The sequence below is a fragment of the Myxine glutinosa genome, chromosome 13 (assembly GCF_964187855.1).
Source record: "Myxine glutinosa chromosome 13, kmMyxGlut1.1, whole genome shotgun sequence".
Classification (NCBI taxonomy): Eukaryota; Metazoa; Chordata; class Myxini; order Myxiniformes; family Myxinidae; genus Myxine; species Myxine glutinosa.
Window position 1 is genome coordinate 92708223 of NC_136273.1, and position 26533 is coordinate 92734755.

At 47.8% G+C, this 26533-nt stretch overlaps 1 protein-coding gene across 1 annotated transcript in view; it reads right to left on the minus strand.

Moving 5' to 3' along the window:
• LOC137438406 (adhesion G protein-coupled receptor B3-like) overlaps positions 1-26533 on the minus strand; it is a 413438-nt gene that overhangs the window by 174253 nt on the left and 212652 nt on the right. Inside the window, 1 exon segment of the mRNA XM_078767712.1 lies at positions 6514-6557. Coding sequence (XP_078623838.1) covers positions 6514-6557 — 44 coding nt within the window.

Genomic DNA, 26533 nt, shown 5'->3' on the forward strand with positions numbered 1-26533 from the left:
CTTGCTCGTTGTAACGTTTTTCTTCCTCGTAACGTTTTTCTTGCTCATTATAACGTTTTTCTTTCTCGTTATAACATTTCCCTTGCTCGGCGTAACATTTTTCTTGCTCGTTATAACGTTTTTCTTCTTCATTTTCTATCCAAAAAAGTTCACGACTTGTGGGTGCTCTGGATGATTTCCAATTTGAGTGGATTATTTTGATGTTAAAATATTACTATATTATATGATAAAAGTAATGGGGAATTATTTTAATTTATGATTTAAAAAATTCACAATTTGCCATCGTTTGCACCGCCAAGTGGAACAGCATATTGGATCACACTGATAGGCCAGATGTGGATTCGGACCTGAACCAAAATATAATGGGATTGTCCTTGTCACCGAACCAATCCATCCACCAAGTTTAGTCATACCTCGTCCATAACTTTTTGAGATATGTTGTATATCGCTTTTCACCCGATCTCTCAATGGTGAAGAATCACTTAAAATTAAATAATTCTCGTATCCGAATCCATATTCAGATCTTCACCAAAATCGAATCGATTAGTCCTTGTCAGACACCCAACCTCTCCATCAGGTTTCGTCAAATTCCGTCCATAACTGTTTGAGATGTCCTGCTATGTATCGTTTTTGGCCCTATCTCCCAATGGTGAATAAACACTTAAGATTTTCTAGTAGCCGGATCCGAATCCGGATCTTCACCAAAATGGAACCATTTCGTCCTTGTCCAATACGCTACCTCTCTGCAATATTTTGTCCGAATCCGTCCACAACTTTTTGAGATATATTATCCACAAACAGAAAGAAAAGGGTGAAAACATGTCCTCCATCCACCTTCAGTGGCGGAGGTAAAAAGTAAGGACAATAAAATGGCCACTTGGCACAACATGCGTGTGCAGCATCTCCGTCCCATTTTACTTGTGCAGATCACCCTGACTCCAGAATATAAAATAACTCCAACCAAATCACATAAAGATATACGGGTTGGCTAAAAACACGACAGCAGCAAAGGGGAAAGCCTGAAAGATGTGGCAGGCTGAAGAGCACGGGATTTGACATTGGGTGGAGTCAGTGGGAGTGGTGAATGGGTCACTGGGAATAATGCCCGCACAGGCAAGTCCGAGCAAACACACAAGGATACATTTCACACGATGTCAGCATGACAAAATTCCGACAGATGCAATGACACCGCCTGTGGCATTTTAAAACCGCCACGCAAACATGCGAGTATGTTCGTTTACCTTTATGATTATTTATTTATTATTTACAGGTGGCGATATACTTCGCCGCACATTAACTGCTCTTATTCTTTACTGATATTAGACTTGTGCTGTGATTAAGACAGGTGAAAATCAGCACACGGAACAAGTGCGGAGATTGAAAAATATGTGACGTCAGGTATGAGGCTGGCACAAACCATGTGAGAGGGTCGGGTATGAGGCTGGCAAAACCATGTGAGAAGGTCAGGTATGAGGCTGGCACAAACCATGTGAGGGTCAGGTATGAGGCTGGCACAAACCATGTGAGAGGGTCTGGTATGGGGCCGGCACAAACCACATAACAATATCGGGTATGAGCCTGGCACAAACCATGTGAGAGGGTCGGGTATGAGGCTGGCACAAACCATGGGAGAGGGTCGGGTATGAGGCTGGCACAAATCATGTGAGAGGGTCGGGTATGAGGCTGGCACAAACCGTGTGAGGGTCAGGTATGAGGCTGGCACAAACCATGTGAGAGGGTCTGGTATGGGGCCGGCACAAACCACGTAACAATATCGGGTATGAGCCTGGCACAAACCATGTGAGAGGGTCGGGTATGAGGCTGGCAAAACCATGTGAGAAGGTCAGGTATGAGGCTGGCACAAACCATGTGAGGGTCAGGTATGAGGCTGGCACAAACCATGTGAGAGGGTCTGGTATGGGGCCGGCACAAACCACGTAACAATATCGGGTATGAGCCTGGCACAAACCATGTGAGAGGGTCGGGTATGAGGCTGGCACAAACCATGTGAGAGGGTCGGGTATGAGGCTGGCAAAACCATGTGAGAAGGTCAGGTATGAGGCTGGCACAAACCATGTGAGGGTCAGGTATGAGGCTGGCACAAACCATGTGAGAGGGTCTGGTATGGGGCCGGCACAAACCACGTAACAATATCGGGTATGAGCCTGGCACAAACCATGTGAGAGGGTCGGGTATGAGGCTGGCACAAACCATGTGAGAGGGTCGGGTATGAGGCTGGCAAAACCATGTGAGAAGGTCAGGTATGAGGCTGGCACAAACCATGTGAGGGTCAGGTATGAGGCTGGCACAAACCATGTGAGAGGGTCTGGTATGGGGCCGGCACAAACCACGTAACAATATCGGGTATGAGCCTGGCACAAACCATGTGAGAGGGTCGGGTATGAGGCTGGCACAAACCATGTGAGAGGGTCGGGTATGAGGCTGGCACAAACCATGTGAGAGGGTCGGGTATGAGGCTGGCAAAACCATGTGAGAAGGTCAGGTATGAGGCTGGCACAAACCATGTGAGGGTCAGGTATGAGGCTGGCACAAACCATGTGAGAGGGTCTGGTATGGGGCCGGCACAAACCACGTAACAATATCGGGTATGAGCCTGGCACAAACCATGTGAGAGGGTCGGGTATGAGGCTGGCACAAACCATGTGAGAGGGTCGGGTATGAGGCTGGCAAAACCATGTGAGAAGGTCAGGTATGAGGCTGGCACAAACCATGTGAGGGTCAGTTATGAGGCTGGCACAAACCATGTGAGAGGGTCTGGTATGGGGCCGGCACAAACCACGTAACAATATCGGGTATGAGCCTGGCACAAACCATGTGAGAGGGTCGGGTATGAGGCTGGCACAAACCATGTGAGAGGGTCGGGTATGAGGCTGGCACAAATCATGTGAGAGGGTCGGGTATGAGGCTGGCACAAACCGTGTGAGAGGGTCGGGTATGAGGCTGGCAAAACCATGTGAGAAGGTCAGGTATGAGGCTGGCACAAACCATGTGAGGGTCAGGTATGAGGCTGGCACAAACCATGTGAGAGGGTCTGGTATGGGGCCGGCACAAACCACATAACAATATCGGGTATGAGCCTGGCACAAACCATGTGAGAGGGTCGGGTATGAGGCTGGCACAAATCATGTGAGAGGGTCGGGTATGAGGCTGGCACAAACCGTGTGAGAGGGTCGGGTATGAGGCCAGCACAAACAATGTGACAAGATCAGGTATGAGGTTGGCATGAACTAAGTCACAAGGTTGGGTATGAGGCTGGCACAAACCATGTGAGAGGTTCGGTTATGAGGCTGGCACAAACCATGTGAGAGGATCGGGTGTGAAGCTGGCACAAACCGATGAGAGGGTCGGGTATGAGGCTGGCACAAACCATGTGAGAAGGTTGGGTATGAAGCTGGCACAAACCATGTGAGAAGGTTCGGTATGAGGCTGGCACAAACCATGTGTAAAGGTTGGGTATGAGGCTGGCACAAACCATGTGAGAAGGTTGGGTATGAGGCTGGCACAAACCATGTGAGAAGGTTGGGTATGAGGCTGGTACACACCATGTGAGAAGGTTGGGTATGAGGCTGGCTCGAACAATGTGTAAAGGTTGGGTATGAGGCTGGCACAAACCACGTGAGAAGGTTGGGTATGAGGCTGGTACAAACCATGTGCAAAGGTTGGGTATGAGGCTGGCACAAACCACGTGAGAAGGTTGGGTATGAGGCTGGCACAAACCATGTGAGAAGGTTGGGTATGAGGCTGGCTCGAACAATGTGTAAAGGTTGGGTATGAGGCTGGCACAAACCATGTGAGGGTCAGGTATGAGGCTGGCACAAACCATGTGAGGGTCAGGTATGAGGCTGGCACAAACCATGTGAGAGGGTCGGGTATGAGGCTGGCACAAACCGTGTGAGAGGGTCGGGTATGAGGCCAGCACAAACAATGTGACAAGATCAGGTATGAGGTTGGCATGAACTAAGTCACAAGGTTGGGTATGAGGCTGGCACAAACCATGTGAGAAGGTTGGTTATGAGGCTGGTGCAAACCACATGACAAGGTCAGGTCGCAGGCTGGCACAAACAACATGACAAGGTCGGGTATGAGGCTGGCACAAACCATGTGAGAAGGTCAGGAATAAGGCTGGCACAAACCAGGTGAGAGGGTCGGGTATGAGGCTGGCACAAACCATGTGAGAGGGTCAGGTATGAGGCCGGCACAAACCACATAACAATATCGGGTATGAGGCTGGCACAAACCATGTGAGAGGGTCGGGTATGAGGCTGGCACAAACCATGTGAGAGGGTCGGGTATGAGGCTGGCACAAACCATGTGAGAGGGTCGGGTATGAGGCTGGCACAAACCATGTGAGAGGGTCGGGTATGAGGCTGGCACAAATCATGTGAGAGGGTCGGGTATGAGGCTGGCACAAACCGTGTGAGAGGGTCGGGTATGAGGCCAGCACAAACAATGTGACAAGATCAGGTATGAGGTTGGCATGAACTAAGTCACAAGGTTGGGTATGAGGCTGGCACAAACCATGTGAGAGGTTCGGTTATGAGGCTGGCACAAACCATGTGAGAGGATCGGGTGTGAAGCTGGCACAAACCGATGAGAGGGTCGGGTATGAGGCTGGCACAAACCATGTGAGAAGGTTGGGTATGAAGCTGGCACAAACCATGTGAGAAGGTTCGGTATGAGGCTGGCACAAACCATGTGTAAAGGTTGGGTATGAGGCTGGCACAAACCACGTGAGAAGGTTGGGTATGAGGCTGGCACAAACCATGTGAGAAGGTTGGGTATGAGGCTGGTACACACCATGTGAGAAGGTTGGGTATGAGGCTGGCTCGAACAATGTGTAAAGGTTGGGTATGAGGCTGGCACAAACCACGTGAGAAGGTTGGGTATGAGGCTGGTACAAACCATGTGCAAAGGTTGGGTATGAGGCTGGCACAAACCACGTGAGAAGGTTGGGTATGAGGCTGGCACAAACCATGTGAGAAGGTTGGGTATGAGGCTGGCTCGAACAATGTGTAAAGGTTGGGTATGAGGCTGGCACAAACCACGTGAGAAGGCTGGGTATGAGGCTGGCACAAACCATGTGAGAAGGTTGGGTATGAGGCTGGCACAAACCACGTGAGAAGTCTGGGTATGAGGCTGGCACAAACCATGTGTAAAGGTTGGGTATGAGGCTGGCACAAACCACGTGAGGAGGATGGGTATGAGGCTGGCACAAACCACGTGAGAAGGCTGGGTATGAGGCTGGCACAAACCATGTGTAAAGGTTGGGTATGAGGCTGGCACAAACCACGTGAGGAGGATGGGTATGAGGCTGGCACAAACCATGTGAGAAGGTTGGGTATGAGGCTGGCTCGAACAATGTGTCAAGGTTGGGTACGAGGCTGGCACAAACCACGTGAGAAGGTTGGGTATGAGGCTGGCACAAACCACGTGACAAGACCAGGTATGAGGCTGGCACAAACCAGGTGCGGGAAGGCCTCGATCCAGAGGTATGCACATTCGCCTCTAAACTGTCTTACTGTTGGTCATCCAGGTGTTTCACAGGTAGGGTGATTCATTAAAGTGTGTGCTGTCTCTCGGATAGACCATAAACGCGTGTCCTGTCTGCCAGCATTCGTTGGTGGATGTTACATATTCCACGGTGTCCTTCCCGAAGAGTAAGCTAGCTATTACCGGCACTATTACCGGAAGGGATTTAGCCAGGATGCCGGTGACAGCTCGCAAAGGACACCGTGTGATATTTAACATTTACCAAGTAATGCCAGCAGACAGGACATCCAGCTTAACGTCCATCCGAGGGACGGCGCACACATTGATGCCTCGCCATGCTTACAAAACAACAGGATGCCAGTTTATGGCGGGGTAGGTATTCAAACCCAGGTAAGACAGCTTTATCGGTGAGTGCACGGATCTCTCAGGTACCCTGCATCGTGACATACAGCAAATAGATTTATTTGGTACTGCAGGTGACCAAGAGGATAACTGCTTTTTCACGGTTGTACAACATGCCCTTAGCCGATATTATGTCCATGTGTCTGGTGAATGCAGGTAGCCATCACAGTGCAGTTATGTTATTGAAACCTCAAAACAAGAGCAGAGCACTCAGTGTTATTACATTTTCTTTCCTCCATCATTTCAAAATGCTCCGCTGCAGCAATCAATGAACGATGGGCATGACCTTTGATGCGCTGACGTGGTCGATGCGATCCAAATTGACCTTTTTAACTGTCTGAACATATAGTGCGTCATTGTACGAGGTAACACTTGAAATGCAAAATAGGTAAAAATTCTCAACCAAAACAGGTTAAAAACCAACAATTTGTTACGTATCCCGGGTCCAAGGATGACCACCTCACTCCGAACTGTATTTTAAATTATATTGAGTCAGGTGTATCCAGCAGGTGTAAAACAAAATGTTTGCTCAAAATGCTCCATTGCACCGGAATGATGGTAAAAATCTAAGGTAACTGAAATATACACGTGATCACTTACAGTTTAGGTCCGTCCCAAAGAACACAATACGAAGTGCTGGAAACCTGCAACGAGTAACGCAGAAAAATCTCAAACAAGCACTCGTGCATTCACAAAAGTGTAAATAGGTATACTGGTATATTTTGCACAACAGGCCACATCAGGGGGTTTCTTTTTGCAGAACACGTGACTGTTTGCTCTTGAGTTGTAATTTAATGCTCAGGTATTACAGCAACAGCAGCAGAGCAAAAAAACGGCAAATATATCAATCAATGTATATATAAATGTATATATAAATGTATATATAATGTATATATAAATGTATATATAAATGTACATATAAATGTATATATAAATGTACATATAAATGTATATATAAATGTATATATAAATGTATATATAAATGTACATATAAATGTACATATAAATGTACATATAAATGTACATATAAATGTACATATAAATGTATATATAAATGTACATATAAATGTATATATAAATGTACATATAAATGTATATATAAATGTACATATAAATGTACATATAAATGTACATATAAATGTATATATAAATGTATATATAAATGTATATATAAATGTACATATAAATGTACATATAAATGTACATATAAATGTATATATAAATGTACATATAAATGTACATATAAATGTATATATAAATGTATATATAAATGTATATATAAATGTATATATAAATGTATATATAATGTATATATATATAAATGTATATATATATATATATATATATGTATATATAAATGTATATATGTATATATAAATGTATATATAAATGTATATATAAATGTGTATATAAATGTGTATATAAATGAATATATACAAATGTATATATACATGTATATATGTATATATAAATGTATATATAAGTGTATATATGTATATATAAATGTGTATATAAATGTGTATATAAATGTATATATAAATGTATATATAAATGTGTATATAATGTATATATATAAATAAATGTATATATATATGTATATATAAATGTATATATAAATTTATATATAAATGTATATATAAATGTATATATATATGTATATATGTATATATAAATGTACATATAAATGTATATATAAATGTATATATAAATGTATATATAAATGTGTATATAAATGTGTATATAAATGTATATATATCAATGTATATATATATAAATGTATATATATAAATGTATATATAAATGTATATATATATAAATGTATATATATAAATGTATATATAAATGTATATATGTATATATACATGTATATATAAATGTATATATAAATGTACATATAAATGTACATATAAATGTATATATAAATGTATATATTGTTACATATTTATGTGAATGTATGTGGATTACCATTCAGGTCTTTGCTTATCCGTGTGTAGTATATTAAGGGTTGTTGTGATTGGAGGGTCAGGAGCCCTTCTGAACCAGTGGCCGGAAAAGGAAGTGACCGGAAACGGAAGAAGAAAAGACACGAGGAGAAAAAAGGACGGTGATTCTTCTTCCTCGCCCCGCGACGACAAAAGGTGGAATCGACCTTGCGCTGCGCGGAAAACAGAGGCGTTCCGAAACCTGTCAGGCGAGAGGAATTCCCGGGGACGGGTACCTGCCCGGTGGAGACGTCAAGTTGACGTGGGGCCGTGCATCGACCCCGCGTCTGGAATCGTTCGCGGCACCGTCCAAACAGACGCGTGCGGGTCGCACGTTGGGGCCTAACGCGCCTTGCAAGCGGCGTGGGGTTTGGCTTGCTCTACCGTATCCGCTGCGCGTGGCCACGAGGGGCTGCCGCCACGGTGCCTGGTACGATACCTGCCCGGTGGAGAAACGTCCACCCGGGGTTCGTTCTACCGCCCGAGTGCGGTGACAGCGACCATCATCTTGGTCAAGAGGGGCCCAGAGACATTGTGCGGGACCGAGACCAAAAGGGTTTCGTGAGTACTCACCGGGACACACATGTATAAGATGGCCATCTTAATCATAGGGAATTGATTGTGAATTGGGAATTGGTGAGGATTATGTGTTGTTGATTGCTCGGGGAAAATCTCCGTGGTTGTGTCATTGAAATATTGTTGATGGTTGTGTCATTGAAATTGTTTGGTATCATTACCATTGAAATATATCCTTGAACGTCAGTTGTCTCTTGGGTGAAATTCATATGGCTTGCGTGGCGAAAGCGCATATATAGCACAGCTTTCTGGCGAAGTTCCTCTCACGGTCCGGGGGTCACTGAGACCAGGTATTCACCGAGGGGACCACGTAACAGAATTGGGGGCTCGTCCAAATTACGATTTGCGGTTTCGCAATTGGGTCTACGTCCGGGATTTAAAATTGTATAAAATAATAAAATAATAATTTTTATTAATTAAAATTTATTAATTAATTATTAATTGGAAAATTATTTTTTTTGAGAAATTGGGGTAAAATCTTGGGTGAAGGTTAACAGGTGTTAACGATAGGCACCATGGCGTTTGTGGCACAGAACTTTGGGGTAACACCGAGTGAGGCACAGTTCCGAGCGTTGCTAAAGTCGGACCTCTTGAAATTGGCCAAACATTTTAACTTGGAGGTCCGAACTAATTTGAGGAAGGCAGAGTTGCAGGCCACGGTGATACAATCTATGGTGGGATTAGGAACATGGGACGAGTTAGCCTGGGAGTGGCTACCCGAAGAACCAGAAGACGTTGAGCTCCGGAAACTGGAGTTGCAATTACGGAGCCAGGAACGGATTAAAGAAGAAGAAAGGAAAGCAGAAAAGGAAAGAGCAGAAGAAGAAAGGAAAGCAGAAAAGGAAAGAGCAGAAGAAGAAAGGAAAGCAGAAAAGGAAAGAGCAGAAGAAGAAAGGAAAGCAGAAGAGAGGAGGGAAGAGAAACAAGCGGAGGAAAGGAGAGTGGAACGAGAACTCCAGGAAAGGTTAGAAGACAAAAAAGCAGAGGAGAGGAGAGCTGCAAGGGACCTCGAAGCAGAGGAGAGAAAAGCGGAAAGGGAATTAAAGGAACGTGACATGGAGCTTCAGCAAGAAATCAAATTCAAGGAGCTGGAGTTAATGAGAGAACGGGGAGAGGCACCACCCTTGCTGACGGGGTCGACACCTAACCAGAAAACCTGGGATGTGGGCAGACATGTGAGGCTGGTTCCACCGTTCAGTGAAAAAGAAGTCGCGAAATTTTTTCCACACTTTGAGAAAGTGGCTCGACAATTAAACTGGCCGGAGGAGGCATGGACCATACTCGTGCAAAGTGTGCTGGTGGGGAAAGCTCAGGAAATTTATGCGGCGCTACCAATGGACCAATGTGCAGATTATGAGGTACTGAAGAAGCACATCCTCAAAGCCTATGAGTTGGTTCCGGAAGCTTACAGGCAAAAATTCAGGAATGCCAGGAAGAGGGAGAGTGAGACCCATGTGGAGTTTGCCAGAGTGAAAGAAAACATGTTTGATCGGTGGTGTGAGTCAAAAGGAGTCGGGAAAGACTTCGAAACATTGCGGGACTTGATCCTGGTGGAGGAATTCCAGCAGTGTGTCCACGAGGACATCAAAGTGTACCTGCAGGAAAAGAAAGTACCGAAGTTGTGGGACGCAGCCACCATGGCAGATGATTATGCCTTAACCCACCGAATAGGGGTCCACGAACCTAACTCCTCGCCTAGATCTCCGCAGGGGAGGTGGGGAACAGCAGGTGCGGAGAACGACCAAACATGGCGGTGGCCTCGAGATGATTATGGGGACAACTATGATACCCCACCGGTTCGAAATCAGAGGGATGCGGGCCCAAGACAAACTTATAGTTCGGGGGGCCCGAGGCAAACCCCGAGTTTTCCCTCCGGACCTACTTGCGCGTTTTGCAAGAAACCTGGACACTTGATGTCCAGTTGTTACCTCATGAAAAGGGACAACCCAGAGCGGAGTCCGACTATTACAACTCCGAATGTGATGGCTAGCGTAAGAAATCGCCATCAAAAGGGTTACCAACCATTTATTTCAGAGGGGTTTGTGTCACTGGATGGAGCCTCGACTAACCGGAGACCGGTTAGGATATTGAGGGACACAGGGGCCCATCAATCTTTAATGCTTGAAGGCATTTTGCCATGGTCCGAGGAGACGGCAACGGGGGATAGTGTGCGTTTACAGGGGATCGGGGGCGGTGTTAGTGCTCCCCTTCAGGTCATCCAGTTGGAGTCCGATTTGGTGTCAGGACCGGTCACCGTCGGTTTACAAGCCACGCTTCCTGTAGAGGGTGTATCTGTGGTTATCGGGAATGATTTGGCCGGGGGTCAAGTTTATGGTAACCAGAGGGTTGGTAAAGAGCCCAGCAGGGAAAATAACACCACACCAACTCGGGATGGCGACAAAAGTGCCAAGTTATTTGTAGGGGGACTGAACTTCAAAACAGAGGAAGAAGTTCTGACCTCTGTCTTCAACAGATATGGGCCGCTGGTGGAAGTGCGGTTGGTAAGAGACTGGGAAACGCAACAGTCAAGAGGGTTCGGCTTTGTCACGTTTGCCAGCACAAAAGACGCCAGAGAGGCAGAGAAGAATTGGAATGGCAAGGATTTGGAGGGTCGGACCATAACAGTAGGGAAGGCATTTCGTAGGCGTCGAGAGGTCTACAGGAGAGGACAACTGGGCGGTAGTTTTGGTGGTGGCCGCAATCAATATTATTATGGAGGCTCCCGGAGTTACAGCAGCTCCCGAAGGAAGGATTGTCAAAGTAGTGGCCGAGAAGGAGACCGCTATTCATGGGACTACAGGGACAAGTGGTCCCACCATAATTATTAGGGAAGTTTTGAAAAGTTGAAGCACTGAAGGCGGCGGAGCCGCCGAGCCAAGATTCCTACACGAATTAACCGTGAACGCCGTTCCTAAAGGCGTCCATGTAGTGAACTTTCATGCACGGACTAACCGTGAACTCCACGTTCCTCAAGGCGCCCATGTAGAGAACTTTCCTGCACGGACTAACCGTGAACTCCGCGTTCCTAAAGGCATCCATGTAGTGAATACTCGGCTTGGCCTCCCGGAAAAAGTGCTATCGAGTTGCCTAACTTTGGATCTTTGATCAACCCCTTAACCTTCATTCCCAAGAAACTGACGGTCAAAGTCAGAGGGTCATGAGATGGAGTTTGATTTGGCAGGGACAATGTCGTTGTTGGTACTTAGTCCAGAGGGAGTAATCTGGAGGGTTGAGTGATCTGGTTTGTTTCTCCAAATTGGCCGGCAAAGAAAGTTTTCGCTGGGTTCAAACTTTCTTTCTTGAAGGGGGGGAGTGTTACATATTTATGTGAATGTATGTGGATTACCATTCAGGTCTTTGCTTATCCGTGTGTAGTATATTAAGGGTTGTTGTGATTGGAGGGTCAGGAGCCTTTCTGAACCAGTGGCCGGAAACGGAAGTGACCGGAAACGGAAGAAGAAAAGACACGAGGAGAAAAAAGGACGGTGATTCTTCTTCCTCGCCCCGCGACGACAAAAGGTGGAATCGACCTTGCGCTGCGCGGAAAACAGAGGCGTTCCGAAACCTGTCAGGCGAGAGGAATTCCCGGGGACGGGTACCTGCCCGGTGGAGACGTCAAGTTGACGTGGGGCCGTGCATCGACCCCGCGTCTGGAATCGATCGCGGCACCGTCCAAACAGACGCGTGCGGGTCGCACGTTGGGGCCTAACGCGCCTTGCAAGCGGCGTGGGGTTTGGCTTGCTCTACCGTATCCGCTGCGCGTGGCCACGAGGGGCTGCCGCCACGGTGCCTGGTACGATACCTGCCCGGTGGAGAAACGTCCACCCGGGGTTCGTTCTACCGCCCGAGTGCGGTGACAGCGACCATCATCTTGGTCAAGAGGGGCCCAGAGACATTGTGCGGGACCGAGACCAAAAGGGTTTCGTGAGTACTCACCGGGACACACATGTATAAGATGGCCATCTTAATCATAGGGAATTGATTGTGAATTGGGAATTGGTGAGGATTATGTGTTGTTGATTGCTCGGGGAAAATCTCCGTGGTTGTGTCATTGAAATATTGTTGATGGTTGTGTCATTGAAATTGTTTGGTATCATTACCATTGAAATATATCCTTGAACGTCAGTTGTCTCTTGGGTGAAATTCATATGGCTTGCGTGGCGAAAGCGCATATATAGTACAGCTTTCTGGCGAAGTTCCTCTCACGGTCCGGGGGTCACTGAGACCAGGTATTCACCGAGGGGACCACGTAACAGAATATATAAATGTATATATAAATGTACATATAAATATGTATATAAATGTATATATATTGTTACTGATCTCGGTTGCGGCACTCCCCTTACCGAGGGGGGTTTAATCCCCTCGTCTATCACACTGGCCGTCCGAGTCCTGGAGCTATGACGTCACTTCCGGTCAGCGGTGAGTACGGTTGTAAGCCCAATCCGTCCTACTACCTAATTACCAGCGCCTTCTGGTAAGCGAGGAAATGAGCCCCGCCCGAGCCGCGGCTGTAATGGACATGCCGAGCGAAGCGAGCCACGATTCAGGCCGTTAACAAAAGGACTAAACCCGATTATAGCGTTTGGCCAAATCGCGCCACAGATACTCAATTGGGAAGGGACGAAAGCGATCGGGGGAAGAAGAAACCAAAGTAAAGGAAGAACAGATATTTATTAATTATGTACACGAAACCCGAAGAGGAAATGAAAGAAGGGCATTTACAAGGAGAGGAAGAAGCAGGTACACAGGGCAGCCTTAAAACAGTCTTATATTATCATACGCCCCAAACAGAACAAACAGACTCACACGAATAGGGACTGGCAGGAAGGAATGGCTGGAAGGGGGAGAAGATCAAAGCCGATGGCAGGGCAGGAAGGTCCGGGCGGATGCACAGCGTCGAGGTCCGCTGCAGTCCACGCTTGAGGCGAAACCCGGCGGCAGCTGCATGTATGGTTTTACGTGGTCGGGCAATGTGAATACATGGCGGTATTGTCGTTGTCAACGGACCCGCTCTCCTGCCTTACGATTCAGCGTGTTCTCCTTGGGTACCTTGCACTTCGGACCTTCGCACTCATCTCTCTCTTCTCTTGAAGCAGTCCCTCGCAGCCGCTTTTATATGGCGTTCTTGTATCCAGCCGCCGGCTCCTATGACACGCCTACCGGTCGGCTCACCTCGGCCCTGGTTGGCCGGCGAGGGCTCGCTGGCTCCACCTCTGATGGTGAGTTGACGTGCCACACCTTGTTCTTGTGTCCCGCCCCCTTTTTCCTCGGCTTGAGACCATCAAACAAACCAAGACAAGGGGCAGCGAACGCTGCCCTACCGCTACTGCACTTTGAAGAGCGAGAGATGATTGGGGATAATTGAAGGGGCCTATCTTATTTGATTGATGCAACACAGATTCAACTATTGGGAACAGATCCTTAACTAAAACACATAATAATGAGATAACTACAGAGAGGTCCTATGGTGCTCTACGTGTTGTACATGGACTAACTAGGGTGCGATCTTTAATAAAGCCAAATAATGGGGATATTTACAGGGGATCATTTATAAGGGAACATTTACTAAAATTTACAAAGTGAAGGTTCTAAAAACCGTAACACAGCACCCGTCTCTCCTCCAGGGCCGTCCCGGCCCGAAAGAACTTTAAATTAATGTGACACTCAGGCGTAGTAACCCTCTACTATTAACCTTACCTTGAGTGCGACAGTTTTAAAACAATTAAGTATGTCCCCCTGCTGCGTTGCATCCTACCTAACAGACTCACGCCCACAGGATAACCGAATTGCGGAATGGTCTTCAAACTATACATTTAGCCGGTGGGGAGCATGTTGTTTCAAAGACTATTTGGTATTTACAATGCGAACCCAGGACCTGTCATTTGGGAGACAAAAATAAGTTTTGAAAGAGGAAGGAGCATGCACTGCACTGTACCGATACACCATACCCACATGCCCAGGGATGCACAATTGATATTGCAGTGCACCCCCGAGCACAAGAGCATTACAATTCACTAAAAAGCACCAATCAGCACCAAAAGCACGAAAAGCACCATCCAGTGCTCATTTCACACATGTCATCACATTTCAATAATAAACAAACTGATGACTCTCTTCTCAGCTCCTGCTCTGCTGGCCCGATGTTTCTTGATGTTGTCGTTCTTGTGGCTTGCTGCCTATTTGTAATAATAAAAAGGCACACAACGCGTCCATTTTTTTATTTCTGACCAACAGGGGCCAACTAAGGGTGGTCCACCTGTATGGCATTAGGGCCACCTCACCGTGGTCCGCAAGCAAGCTTTTCTCTGGCCATCCTGGCCGGTCCCAGCAGAGGGGTCAGGCCCCAACACGTGGGGTCCATAAGTGTGGTGCTTAGCCACAGAACCGTGGTCCATATGGTGGTGCTAGGCCGCAAGTCGTGCGGTCCATAAGGTGGTGTACCGGTCCAGGCAGGCTGGCAGCGGCGGTTCAGGCACTCGACTGCGGCTACCTGCGCACTCCCCCCGGACCCAAAAGAAACAAGCTGTGAGTGGGGAAGGAAAGACAAAGCAAGCATCGGGGCAGGATCGCAAGGGTACACATCAGAGCAAGGTAATGCAAGGTGAGGTGCGCATGGGAGCGAGCGGAGAAAGCTCGTCCCTACTGTATGTCACCCCCCCTGTCACCTACCCTACCGTTGCCCTTACCCCATATTTACAAAATTCTACACATTTACAAATTCGTCACTACTGTCTCGTCTTCCCCATATCTCCCCTAATCCAAATTGGTTACCAATCCCTCTAACCAAATTTGCCATCAAGCCCAATTTCTCATCAATTCCTCCTAAGGAGGAAGAGATGGAACAACAAGCACAATGTAACCCCCACGTCATGATGCGTCTCACCATTCCAAACATTTGTACAAACCGGTGGTGTGGAGTCTTGTCACTTTGGTGAGTGGTTGTAGATTGTGCGAAGAGATTTTCTCCTAACTACCTTCTAAATGACTTTAACGCACTTACTCTACCGGGGTCTTTCCCTGCCAAACAATTGGCCATCTTACACTATGTGGTTCTAAGAACCAAACTCCCATTGACCAAACTGTGGTGCTCACCAATTTGGGGTCTCACTCCCCGATTCTTCACCCTTTGCCTTCGTACAATTTCCGGGCTGGGTCGTGTGGTGCTCCCAGCAGGTCCGCTCACCTGCACACCTCCGCCACTGCAGTTGTCTCCGAGCTTACCTGCTCCTTACCCTAACCTACCTGGGGAAGGCCCTCTGGCGCTCTCACCTCCACTACCGCCCTCTCTGGCATCGGGCTACCCGGGTCCGTCCTCTGGATCCTCGGGCCCCATTGAACAACTCTACTGGCTCCCAGAGCCTACCTGCGGCCTCACCTGGCCGACATCCTAACAGTGGCGGAGTGCTCAACCAATCACACTCACTAACAGGCCACACGCCCAGCCAATTGACTACACTAATGCACCCAACACAACACTCCTGTGCAACCACCCGCACCACAGATGCCAATATCCAACCACAATTTACCTACTCCCTCTACCTACTTTTAAACTACCCTCCCCGGGTATTCATGAAGGGGTCCATCTTCTCCATCCACTCCTTTCGCACCAACCACTCCACTCCACATATTCCACACTACTCACTCCACACCATCCATTCCATACTCCATTCCATCTATTCCATACTCCATTCATTCCATACCATTTATTCCATTCAACCATTCTCCATACACCTGTGCTTCACTTGCACACCTGGTGCTCACACACACCTGGTGGCACTAGCACACTCCTTCCCTCCAGGACCATTCGCTCAATACAATGCACAATCACAATTACTCACATGTCCACAATGCTCTGCTCATTCACTTTCACACACACACATCATTCACGAGCATTGCCTCATTTCATAACCAGCACTACCGTGCACTTTCATACCAATTCCTCATTTCATCACTCTCACTACAAACACAACTGCATCATCTGGCTACCTGGTTTCCCCTCTAACTTAGTGCTTCCCCCAATGATCCCTTATTCTATGCACAACCCACGTCATTATAATCCACTAATCTGTAAGTTTACCATCCCTCCACATCGGGCATCTCTCACTATCACCCCCAGTCCTCTGGCACTATGAGCCCCCCTCACAAGAGGTACTGGGTCCTGCCTCAGCATCTAAAGCCGAGGCAATCCACGAGGGCGCCTGCTCGCCGGTGTAAGGTCTTACACGGTCGGCATGGACGATCCGAGGGAGGGCTCGGGGCCCCATTTTGATCTTAACGACCACGTCACAGACTTGCGACAGGATGACCCCCGGGCCTTGCCAGGGAGAGGTGAGTTTTGGGCACCTACCCTTCCGCCTCCGGGGATTAAAGAACCAAATCTTCATCCCCGGAGCGTACTGGCTCCCCTGGCTCCGGTGGTCGTACCTGCGCTTCATCTTGCCCCCCGCCAGCTGGAGCTGGCGGTGGGCGAAGGCATGGAACCTCTCCATGCCTTCCTCCAGGTGACGTGCGTAACCCTCCCTTGGCGGTGTATCAGTGGTGTCTGGCACTGGACCGCATAGCAAGTCGGCGGGAGCCCGCAACTCCCGTCCATACATAAGCAACGCTGGACTGCATGTGGTGGCCCCGTGCTGGCTAGTTCGGTAGCCCATCAATAAGTATGGGAGATGTTCGTCCCAGTCATCCTGACGGGTGGTGGTGAACAAGGCCAGTTGTTGGACCAATGTTCGATTGAACCTTTCCACCATCCCGTCAGATTGGGGTCTAAGGGGCGTTGCCCTGGTTTTCCTAATTGACAGGAGACTGCACACATCTTTTAGCAATTGACTTTCAAAATTTCGACCCTGATCAGTGTGCAGCTCCTGTGGAATCCCATGCCGACATACAAATCCTTCCACGAAGGCCTGCACTACCACCCCGGCTTCTTGGTTGGGGAGGGCGTAGGCCTCCGGCCACTTGGTGAAATAGTCCATTACGAGGATGTACTTATTACCTTGGCGGGTGCGGGGTAGTGGTCCTAGAATATCCATAGCCACCTGCTCAAGGGGGCCCCCACCTGGTGTAATTGAAGGGGGGCCCTCATCCTCCGTGCTGGTCCCTTTTTAGCAGTACAGGCGTCGCATCTCCGACACCAGTCCTGTATATCGCGCCCCATATTAACCAAATAGACCTCCGGCGGACCCGAGATGTTGTTTTTGTCCTGCCCAAATAGCCGCCGGAGCGGATACCATGCACCTGTTGTAATATGATGTTTTTGAATGTCAGGGACTATCACCAGCCAGGAAGTTCTCTCAGAGGGAACCTCCACCCACTTGCGATATAAGATGTTATCCTTCAATTCCAGGGTCTGCCACTGAGCCCAATATGCCTTTGTTTGCGCCCCGAGGGGGGTGACCTCTTCCCCATTAGGTCTTTGCCCCAATCTGACCCATTGGTACACCGGTCCCAGGACGGGATCCTCCCACTGGGCCGTGCTCCATGCCAAAGTTCCAAATTCCTTGTCTGCGGTTGGTGGCAAAATTGGCCCTCTCACCCGGGTTGCACGGACGACGAGGATAGGGGCAGAATCGCCCAATTGCTCCCTCTCCTCGTGTCTCGCACAAAATTTACAGTTTTCCCCCAGACAAGGACGCCGAGAGAGTGCGTCAGCATTCCCATGGGCCTTCCCGGCCCTATGGGTCACATTAAAATCCTACTGCTGCAACTTTTCCAACCACCTTGCAATTTGGCCCTCCGGTTCCTTGAACCGAAGGAGCCATTGCAAGGAGGAATGGTCAGTTCGAACCAAAAATTTCCACCCGTACTTGGGTTCATGGCAGCCAGCATAGCCAATAGTTCCTTGCGGGTAACGCAATAATTTCGTTCGGGCCGACTCAAGGCCCGACTATAATAAGCAATCACTCTCTCCACGCCCTCCTGTGTCTGCGACAAAACTGCGCCCAATCCTTCCTGGCTTGCATCCGTGTCCAGGGTAAAGGTCCCGTCACTAGTGGGGTAAGTTAGAATGGGTGCGGATGTCAAACACCCCTTCAATTTTAGGAAGGCCTCTTGGCACTCCCTTGTCCAATTAAATCGCGTCCCCTTCTCCGTAAGCCGGTGAAGCGGCCGGGCCAACTCCGCAAATTTCGCCACAAAGCGCCGGTAGTAGGAGCAGAGTCCCAAAAATCCCCACACCTCCTTGATGGTACGTGGTGCGGGCCACTCCTCTACCGCTGTAATTTTGCCTGGGTCTGTTTTTACCCCCTCGCGACCGATAACGTGACCTAGATAGGCCACCTCTCTTGCAAACAAAGTGCACTTACTGGGACTCAGCTTCAGCCCTGCCTGTCTGAGGCACCCAAACACCTGGTCCAAATTAGCTATAGCCTGGGGGAATGTTTTGGCATGTACTAGGACGTCATCCAGGTATACCAGGCAGGACTGCCATGGCATGCCGCCTAGTATATGTTCCATTAATCTCTCAAAGGTGGCGGGGGCGTTACACAAACCAAACGGCATCACAGTGAACTGATACAGCCCCTTACCTGTGGAAAATGCCGTTTTCTCCTTCCCTGCTCTATCCATCTCCACCTGCCAATACCCACTCTTGAGGTCCAAGGTTGAGAACCAATTTGAGCCTGCAATGGCATCGAGGGTGCCATCAATTCTTGGCAGGGGATATGAGTCCTTGAGTGTCACGTTGTTTAGCTGGCGATAGTCCATGCAGAAACGCGTGGTCCCATCTTTCTTTTTGACCAGCACAACGGGTGACATCCAGGGACTTCCCGAGGGCTCGATGACACCTGCATCGCGCATTTCTTCTACCTGCTCGTCAGCTTCCTCCTTCTTGCTCCAAGGGAGCCGTCGGGCGGGGCTGACGAATAGGCCGTGCCTCACCGGTGTGGATCTGATGTTTCACCAGGCCCGTACGTCCAATATCCTTGGGGGACAAGGATAAGATATCCAAATGGGATCCAATTAATTTGTGTAAGGCCTCCCTCTGGGTACCTTCCAACTCTACGCTACTTCGATTTACCATCTGGCAAATGGGATCGGGCCAATTCCGAGTACTTATTGAAGGCTCCCCCTGGGGCCGGCTCGGCTGGACGTTCTCGCCCCTCACTGATGCGACTTCCTTAACTGGGGTGTAGCCAGCTACCTTCGTGCCCCGTACTATAGTGCGGGGTTCTGTACTAATATTAACTACTCGGACGGCCAACCCTGGTGTTGGGCTAGCGGCTAGGGTGCCAGCTTAGGATCCAAGGATCCTGGGTTCGAATCCCGGTCGATCGCTGAATTAACGCCAGGGGGGTTGACTCAGCCTGTCATCCTTCCGAGGTCGGCAAATTGAGTACCAGTACACTGGTAATTCCCTGTTTATCGTAAAAAGGCGACAAACAGGGTTGGCGGCAGGAAGGGCATCCGGCCGTAAAACATTGCTTCAAAAAGGGGACCAAAAAAACAACAACAACAACCACGGTCCCCGAAAAGGCCAACCCCCGCTTTGCGGGGAAAAATGGCCTCTAAACGGTGGTTGGTTGGTTGGTTGGATGGCCACCACCGGCCCGTCCGTTTTTACAAGGGTGCGGCCCACGATTAAGCCAGGTATGGATTGCGCTGCCACCGGTTCGACCAGGCCCCAGGACTCTTGCCATGTTGGGCGAGCTAACCATCGGGCCGGCACTATGGCCTCGGCCCTTGGAGGGATGGTCACGGCCTCAGGAGCCTCCAGGTCCGCCCTTTCGGCCGTACTCACCCCGTCCAATGGTTGCTCTTCCACTCCCACTTGCAGGACCCCCCGGGAAAGTCAATTTTACAACCGCTGGCGGTCAACAAATCCAACCCTATTAAGCACGGGTCGCACACCTCCGCCATCCAAACTTCTATCTCCCTCTTTACCGACCCCAACTTGAGGGTCACAAAACCACGCCCTATGATCGGAGCCATTGCCCCGGTAGCCTGCTGCAAACGATGCTTTTCCAGACGCTGGATTTTATCCCAGCCATCTGCACTCAAATTCAGGATCACAGGGCTGATGACAGTGGCGCTAGCTCCTGTGTCCACTACGGCGTCTACCCCCACGCCGGAAATTTTGCATCGAATTGTCAAACTACCTGTTCCAATTTGACCACAATGAATGACCTGTCGCGTCAATGAGGGCTCTCCACCATCCCCTATTGCCGAACACCTCCCTGCATCCTCGGCACCTTCTAGTTTCCCGGGCTCTGGCGGGGGGGGGGGGGGGGGGGGTGTCTGAGGTCGGTTAGGCCGATCTATACGGGGCGGAGTTTAGGGCATCGGCTGCCGGGGAGTGTCCCAGCGTGGAGCTCGACACTCACACGCACGGTGACCCAGCCGAGCACAATTATAGCACCTCACCTGGTAAGGTGCTTGCCTCCGGAATTCCAAATTCCCCCCCCTAAATGTCCAAGTTGGTGTACTTGATCGTGGCCTACCGGGTGCCACCGCCGGAGCCGCCTGCCATGGTCCAGTTCCTGCCAGACGCCGGTCCACCAGCCTCCGGACCATGCTCTCCAGGTCAGGGCCCCCTTCGGGGGCGGGCCCCCTAGGGGGGCCGCCACCCGTCACGGGCCCTACCTGGCGCACCGCCACTGCGTGGCGCTCGCCTCCCCAGGCCAGGGGCCTCGCTGCTTCCCAACGGGCTGCAGCGTCGGCCGCCTGGCTCAAGGTCTGCGGACGCCACATGGCGAGCTGTTGTCGGAGCTCCGGATCCGGAAAAGCCTGGATAAAGTGATCCAGCGCCAGGCTTTCTTGAGAGGCCGCCGCCATGACTGCATGTGCAATCCCGACTGCGCGGCGAATGTCATGGGCAAGTTCCCTGATGGTCTTTTGGGGCTTGCGTTTTCGCTGAGCAAGCTGAGCTTTAACAAGCTCGCTTTGCTGTTCAATGCCGAAACGATGAATTAAGGCTGCACGGAGGGCTGACAGGGTGAGAGCACCCAGTGGTAAAGCTGTCAGCAACTCCGCCGCCGCGCCGCGCAGTGCCCCCACAAAGTGTACTCCACCTTCGTCCGGATTCCAACCGTTCCCTCCACATACATATTCAAACTGCGCCAGGTACGCCCTCAGATCACTCTTGCCGTCATACGGCGCGAGTGGGACCTTGTGGGTGCCCGAAGGCCGGACCCCGTGCGTCGCTCCTTGCGGGGCTAGCGCGGGACCGAACCGTTCGGGCTCCCACAGTACATTATCCCTGGGGAGCTCCCGTGCATACCCCGTCCCTCTGAAAACTACCCGTCGGTGTCGATGCCTGGGTCGCCCCTCCGCAATCCGCTACCCACTCCATACTCGCACACCCTTGCTCACCAAATACCTCTCGCATTCCCCATGGTCGGACATCCTTGCACGCATCCTCTTTCCACGCACTCTGCACCAGTCGCACACCTCACCAGCGGCCTCTCACGAACGCCCGGGTCTAGACCAACACCCAAGCTCGCTGAATCTCCCCTCACACCATATACATTTCCGAGCATATCGCCACTCACCTCGGCGCCACTTCTCCTTCGCTCCTCCTCCGCCACCTGTAAACTCTTTATTTGGTCAGTAAGCACATCATCACTCTGTGAGCACAGACCTTGCACATAATCCATCACTTCCTCCTTTAGCTCCTTCTCAGTTTCCCTCCGTCTCTTTTTAATTTCACTCACCCCCTCTTCCACCTCCTCTAACTTCTGTTTCACCTCCTTTATTTCCGGGTGCGCCCCTTCAATTTCTCCCTCTAAGGCCACCTTGGTCGTTTCTATGTGCATCCTAACCTCTCTCTCTCTCTTGTCTCCAACGTCTCTGTCACCTCGTCCAACCTCTTTGTCAACCCCTCGTGTACCATCTGACATTCTTTCTTTGTCGCCATTAATTCATTCTTTATCTCTTTTTGCGTCACCTTCAACCCCCATATTACCGCCGTGTTCTTTTCTATCTGCTCCCCTAACTCCTTTTGTCCCACAGTCAGCTGCTCTACTCCTCGCGTCAGGTCTTCTATGCCCCCGTGTAACCTAGCCGTGCTGTTCCTCACCTCTTTCTTCATGCGCTCCTCACCCCGCCTTACCTCGTCGCATACTCCTGCGACCTCTTCGCCCACTCCGCGCCTTATATCCTCCCCCATCTCTCCCATCTCTTTGGTAGATGCCGCCCTCATCTGCTCCAAATCATTCCTTTGGGCATCCAATTTACTTTCTAGCCCGATTTTTACCTCCTCTATCTGATCCCCCATCTGTTTAATTTCCCGGGCGGATTGCTCCCCCATCTCCCTCAATTTGCCTCCCATATTGTCTTCTAGCCCCGTTAACCCATTCTTCACCCCTGCCATCTGGTTCTCCTGGGCGGCCATTCTATTTTCCAATCCCGTTAACCCATCCTTCATTTCCCCAATTCGGCTTCCCAATTCCCCAATTTGACTTCCCATCTCAGTTTTTAATCCACTAATTTGGCTTCCCAATTGTTCACCCATTCTAGTTTCCATTCCCTCACTATCGGCCCTCATTTCTCCAATATCCTTCCTCAATCCCCCAATTTGGCCTCCCATATTATTTTTTAATTCCTCATTCCCCATTCGTATGGCTGCATAGATCTGCACCATGAGGTCCTGCACATTCATTCCTCCCAAATGCGCAGCGAGCGCAGCCCCTGCCGCCATGTGCGAGGCGCCATTTTGTGCTCCTGCAACCACATGGGAGGCGCGGCCATCTTGTGCGCCTGCAACCCCCGCTACCGCACCTTCTTCAACCTCCTCCTCTATCTCTCCCATCTCCTCCCTGGGGTCCTGGGTCGACTCTACCTCCTCATTCACCCCTACCGGCACCCGATCGCCTTGATCATCCATGGCACGATTTAAATTTGGTGGTGTTAATAAAAATTTCAGCCGCTCCAAATTTTGACCAAAATTTTTTTTAGATGTTAAAAATTTGGTTCGGGTCCAATCCCACACTCCTGACACCAATTGTTACGGATCTCGGTTGCAAAACTCCCCTTACTGAGGGGGGTTTATTCCCCTCGTCTATCACACTGGCCGTCCGAGTCCTGGAGCTATGACGTCACTTCCGGTCAGCGGTGAGTAGGGTTGTAAGCCCAATCCGTCCTACTACCTAATTACCAGCGCCTTCCAGTAAACGAGGAAATGAGCCCCGCCCGAGCCGCGGCTGTAATGGACACGCCGAGCGAAGCGAGCCACGACTCAGGCCGTTAACAAAAGGACTAAACCCGACTATAGCGGTTGGCCAAATCGCGCCACAGGTACTCAATTGGGAAGGGACTAAAGCGATCGGGGGAAGAAGAAACCAAAGTAAAGGAAGAACAGCTATTTATTAATTATGTACACGAAACCCGAAGAGGAAATGAAAGAAGGGCATTTACAAGGAGAGGAAGAAGCAGGTACACAGGGCAGCCTTGAAACAGTCTTATATTATCATACGCCCCAAACAGAACAAACAGACTCACACGAATAGGGACTGGCAGGAAGGAATGGCTGGAAGGGGGAGAAGGTCCAAGCTGATGGCAGGGCAGGAAGGTCCGGGCGGATGCACAGCGTCGAGGTCCGCTCCAGTCCACGCTCCGGTCCACGCTCCGGGCTTGAGGTGAAATCCGGCGGCAGCTGCACGTATGGTTTCACGCGGTCGGACAATGTGAATATATGGCGGTATTGTCGTTGTCAACGGACCCGCTCTCCTGCCTTACGATTCAGCGTGTTCTCCTTGGGTACCTTGCACTTCGGATATTCGCACTCATCTCTCTCTTCTCTTGAAGCAGTCCCTCGCAGCCGCTTTTATATGGCGTTCTTGAATCCAGCCGCCGACTCCTATGAAACGCCGACCGGTCGGCTCACCTCGGCCCTGGTTGGCCGGCGAGGGCTCGCTGGCTCCACCTCTGATGGTGAGTTGACGTGCCATACCATGTTCTTGTGTCCCGCCCCCTTTTTCCTCAGCCTGAGACCGCATGTTCAATGGTGGCTTGGAGCCATCAAACAAACCAAGACAAGGGGCAGCGAACGCTGCCCTACCGCTACTGCACTTTGAAGAGCGGGAGATGATTGGGGATAATGGAAGGGGCCTATCTTATTTGATTGATGCAACGCAGATTCAACGATTGAGAACAGATCCTTAACTAAAACACATAATATATGAGATAAATACAGAGAGGTCCTATGGTGCTCTACGTGTTGTACATGGACTAACTAGGGTGCGATCTTTAATGAAGCCAAATAATGGGGATATTTACAGGGGATCATTTATAAGGGAACATTTACTAAAATTTACAAAGTGAAGGTTCTAAAAACCGTAACAATATATATATATAAATGTATATGTATATATATATATGTATGTATATATATATATGTATGTATATATATATATATATATATATATATATATATATATATATATATATATATAATATATATATATATATATATATATATATATATAAAATGTATATATATAAATGTATATATAAATGTATATATAAATGTACATATAAATGTGTATATAAATGTGTATATAAATGTATATATATATATATATATATATATAAATGTATATATATAAATGTATATATATGAATGTATATATAAATGTATATATGTTTATATAAATGTGTATATAAATGTGTATATAAATATATATATAAATGTATATATAAATGTATATATAAATGTATATATAAATGTGTATATATATATATAAATATATAAATGTGTATGTATGTATGTATGTATGTATGTATGTATGTATGTATATATATATATATATCTATATATATATATATATATATATATATATATATATATATATATATAAATGTATATGTATAAATGTATATATATATATAAATGTATATGTTTAAAGGTAAATGCATATAAATAAATGTATATATATAAATGTATATATAAATGTACATATATATAAATGTATATATAAATGTATATATAAATGTGTATATATATATAAATATAAATGTGTATATATATATATATATATAAATGTATATATATATATATAAATGTATATATATATATATATATATATATATATATATATAAATAAATGTATATGCATATAAATAAATGTATATATATAAATGTATATATAAATGTACATATATATAAATGTACATATAAATGTATATATAAATGTATATATAAATATACATATATATATATATATATATATATATATATATATATATATATATATATATATGTATATATATATAAATAAATAAATAAATAAATATAAATAAATAAATAAATAAATACATATATATATATATATATAGATACTCACATACATATATATAAAACAAAAGAAAAAATAATAATATATGTATATATATACAGACTTGGCATTTAATATCGATTATTTTTTTTGTGGGGGTGAACTTACTTTTCAAGATGTCTTAGAACCAAAAGTTCATTGGAATTATGTTGAAATCATTCTAGATTTTGTTAATGTGACCTTTAAACGAAACAAAAACCGCATTTGACATTTCGAAACAAATAAATTGATCCATGAAAGTGATGTAAACTGATATCGAACTCAATTCACGGACAGTACTGTGTTAAACTTCTGTACGTTTTCCAGAAGTATCTCTTTATTTTGCACATTAGCCAATTTTTTTTTAACAAAAACAAAAGTTAAATTACGACTGGGATTACGGACAGTAAAATTACAGTTCAGTTCTCCATGTAACCCCCACGAGCATTCACTAGAGCACGTACATGTCGAGGCATGCTGTTCACGAGATTTGCCAAGGTTTGGACAGGAATCGCTTGCCATGCAGTGACAATAGTCTGCTGCAATTCACGCACAAAGGTCGGCTGCTGGTCCAAGTTGTCGATTTGACACGTTAATTCTGCCCACAAGTTCTCTTTCGGATTCATATCCGGGGACATGGCAGGCCACTCCATATGCTCTACACCACGGTCAGCAAGAAAGTGCTGGATCATGCAAGGACGATGAGGCCGTGCATTGTCATCTTGGAAGACAAAGTTTCCTCGAAAGGCTGCATGAGCAAATGGAAGCAATGTTTCTTCCAGAATGGCCCTGTACTTGAACTGGTTCAGGTTT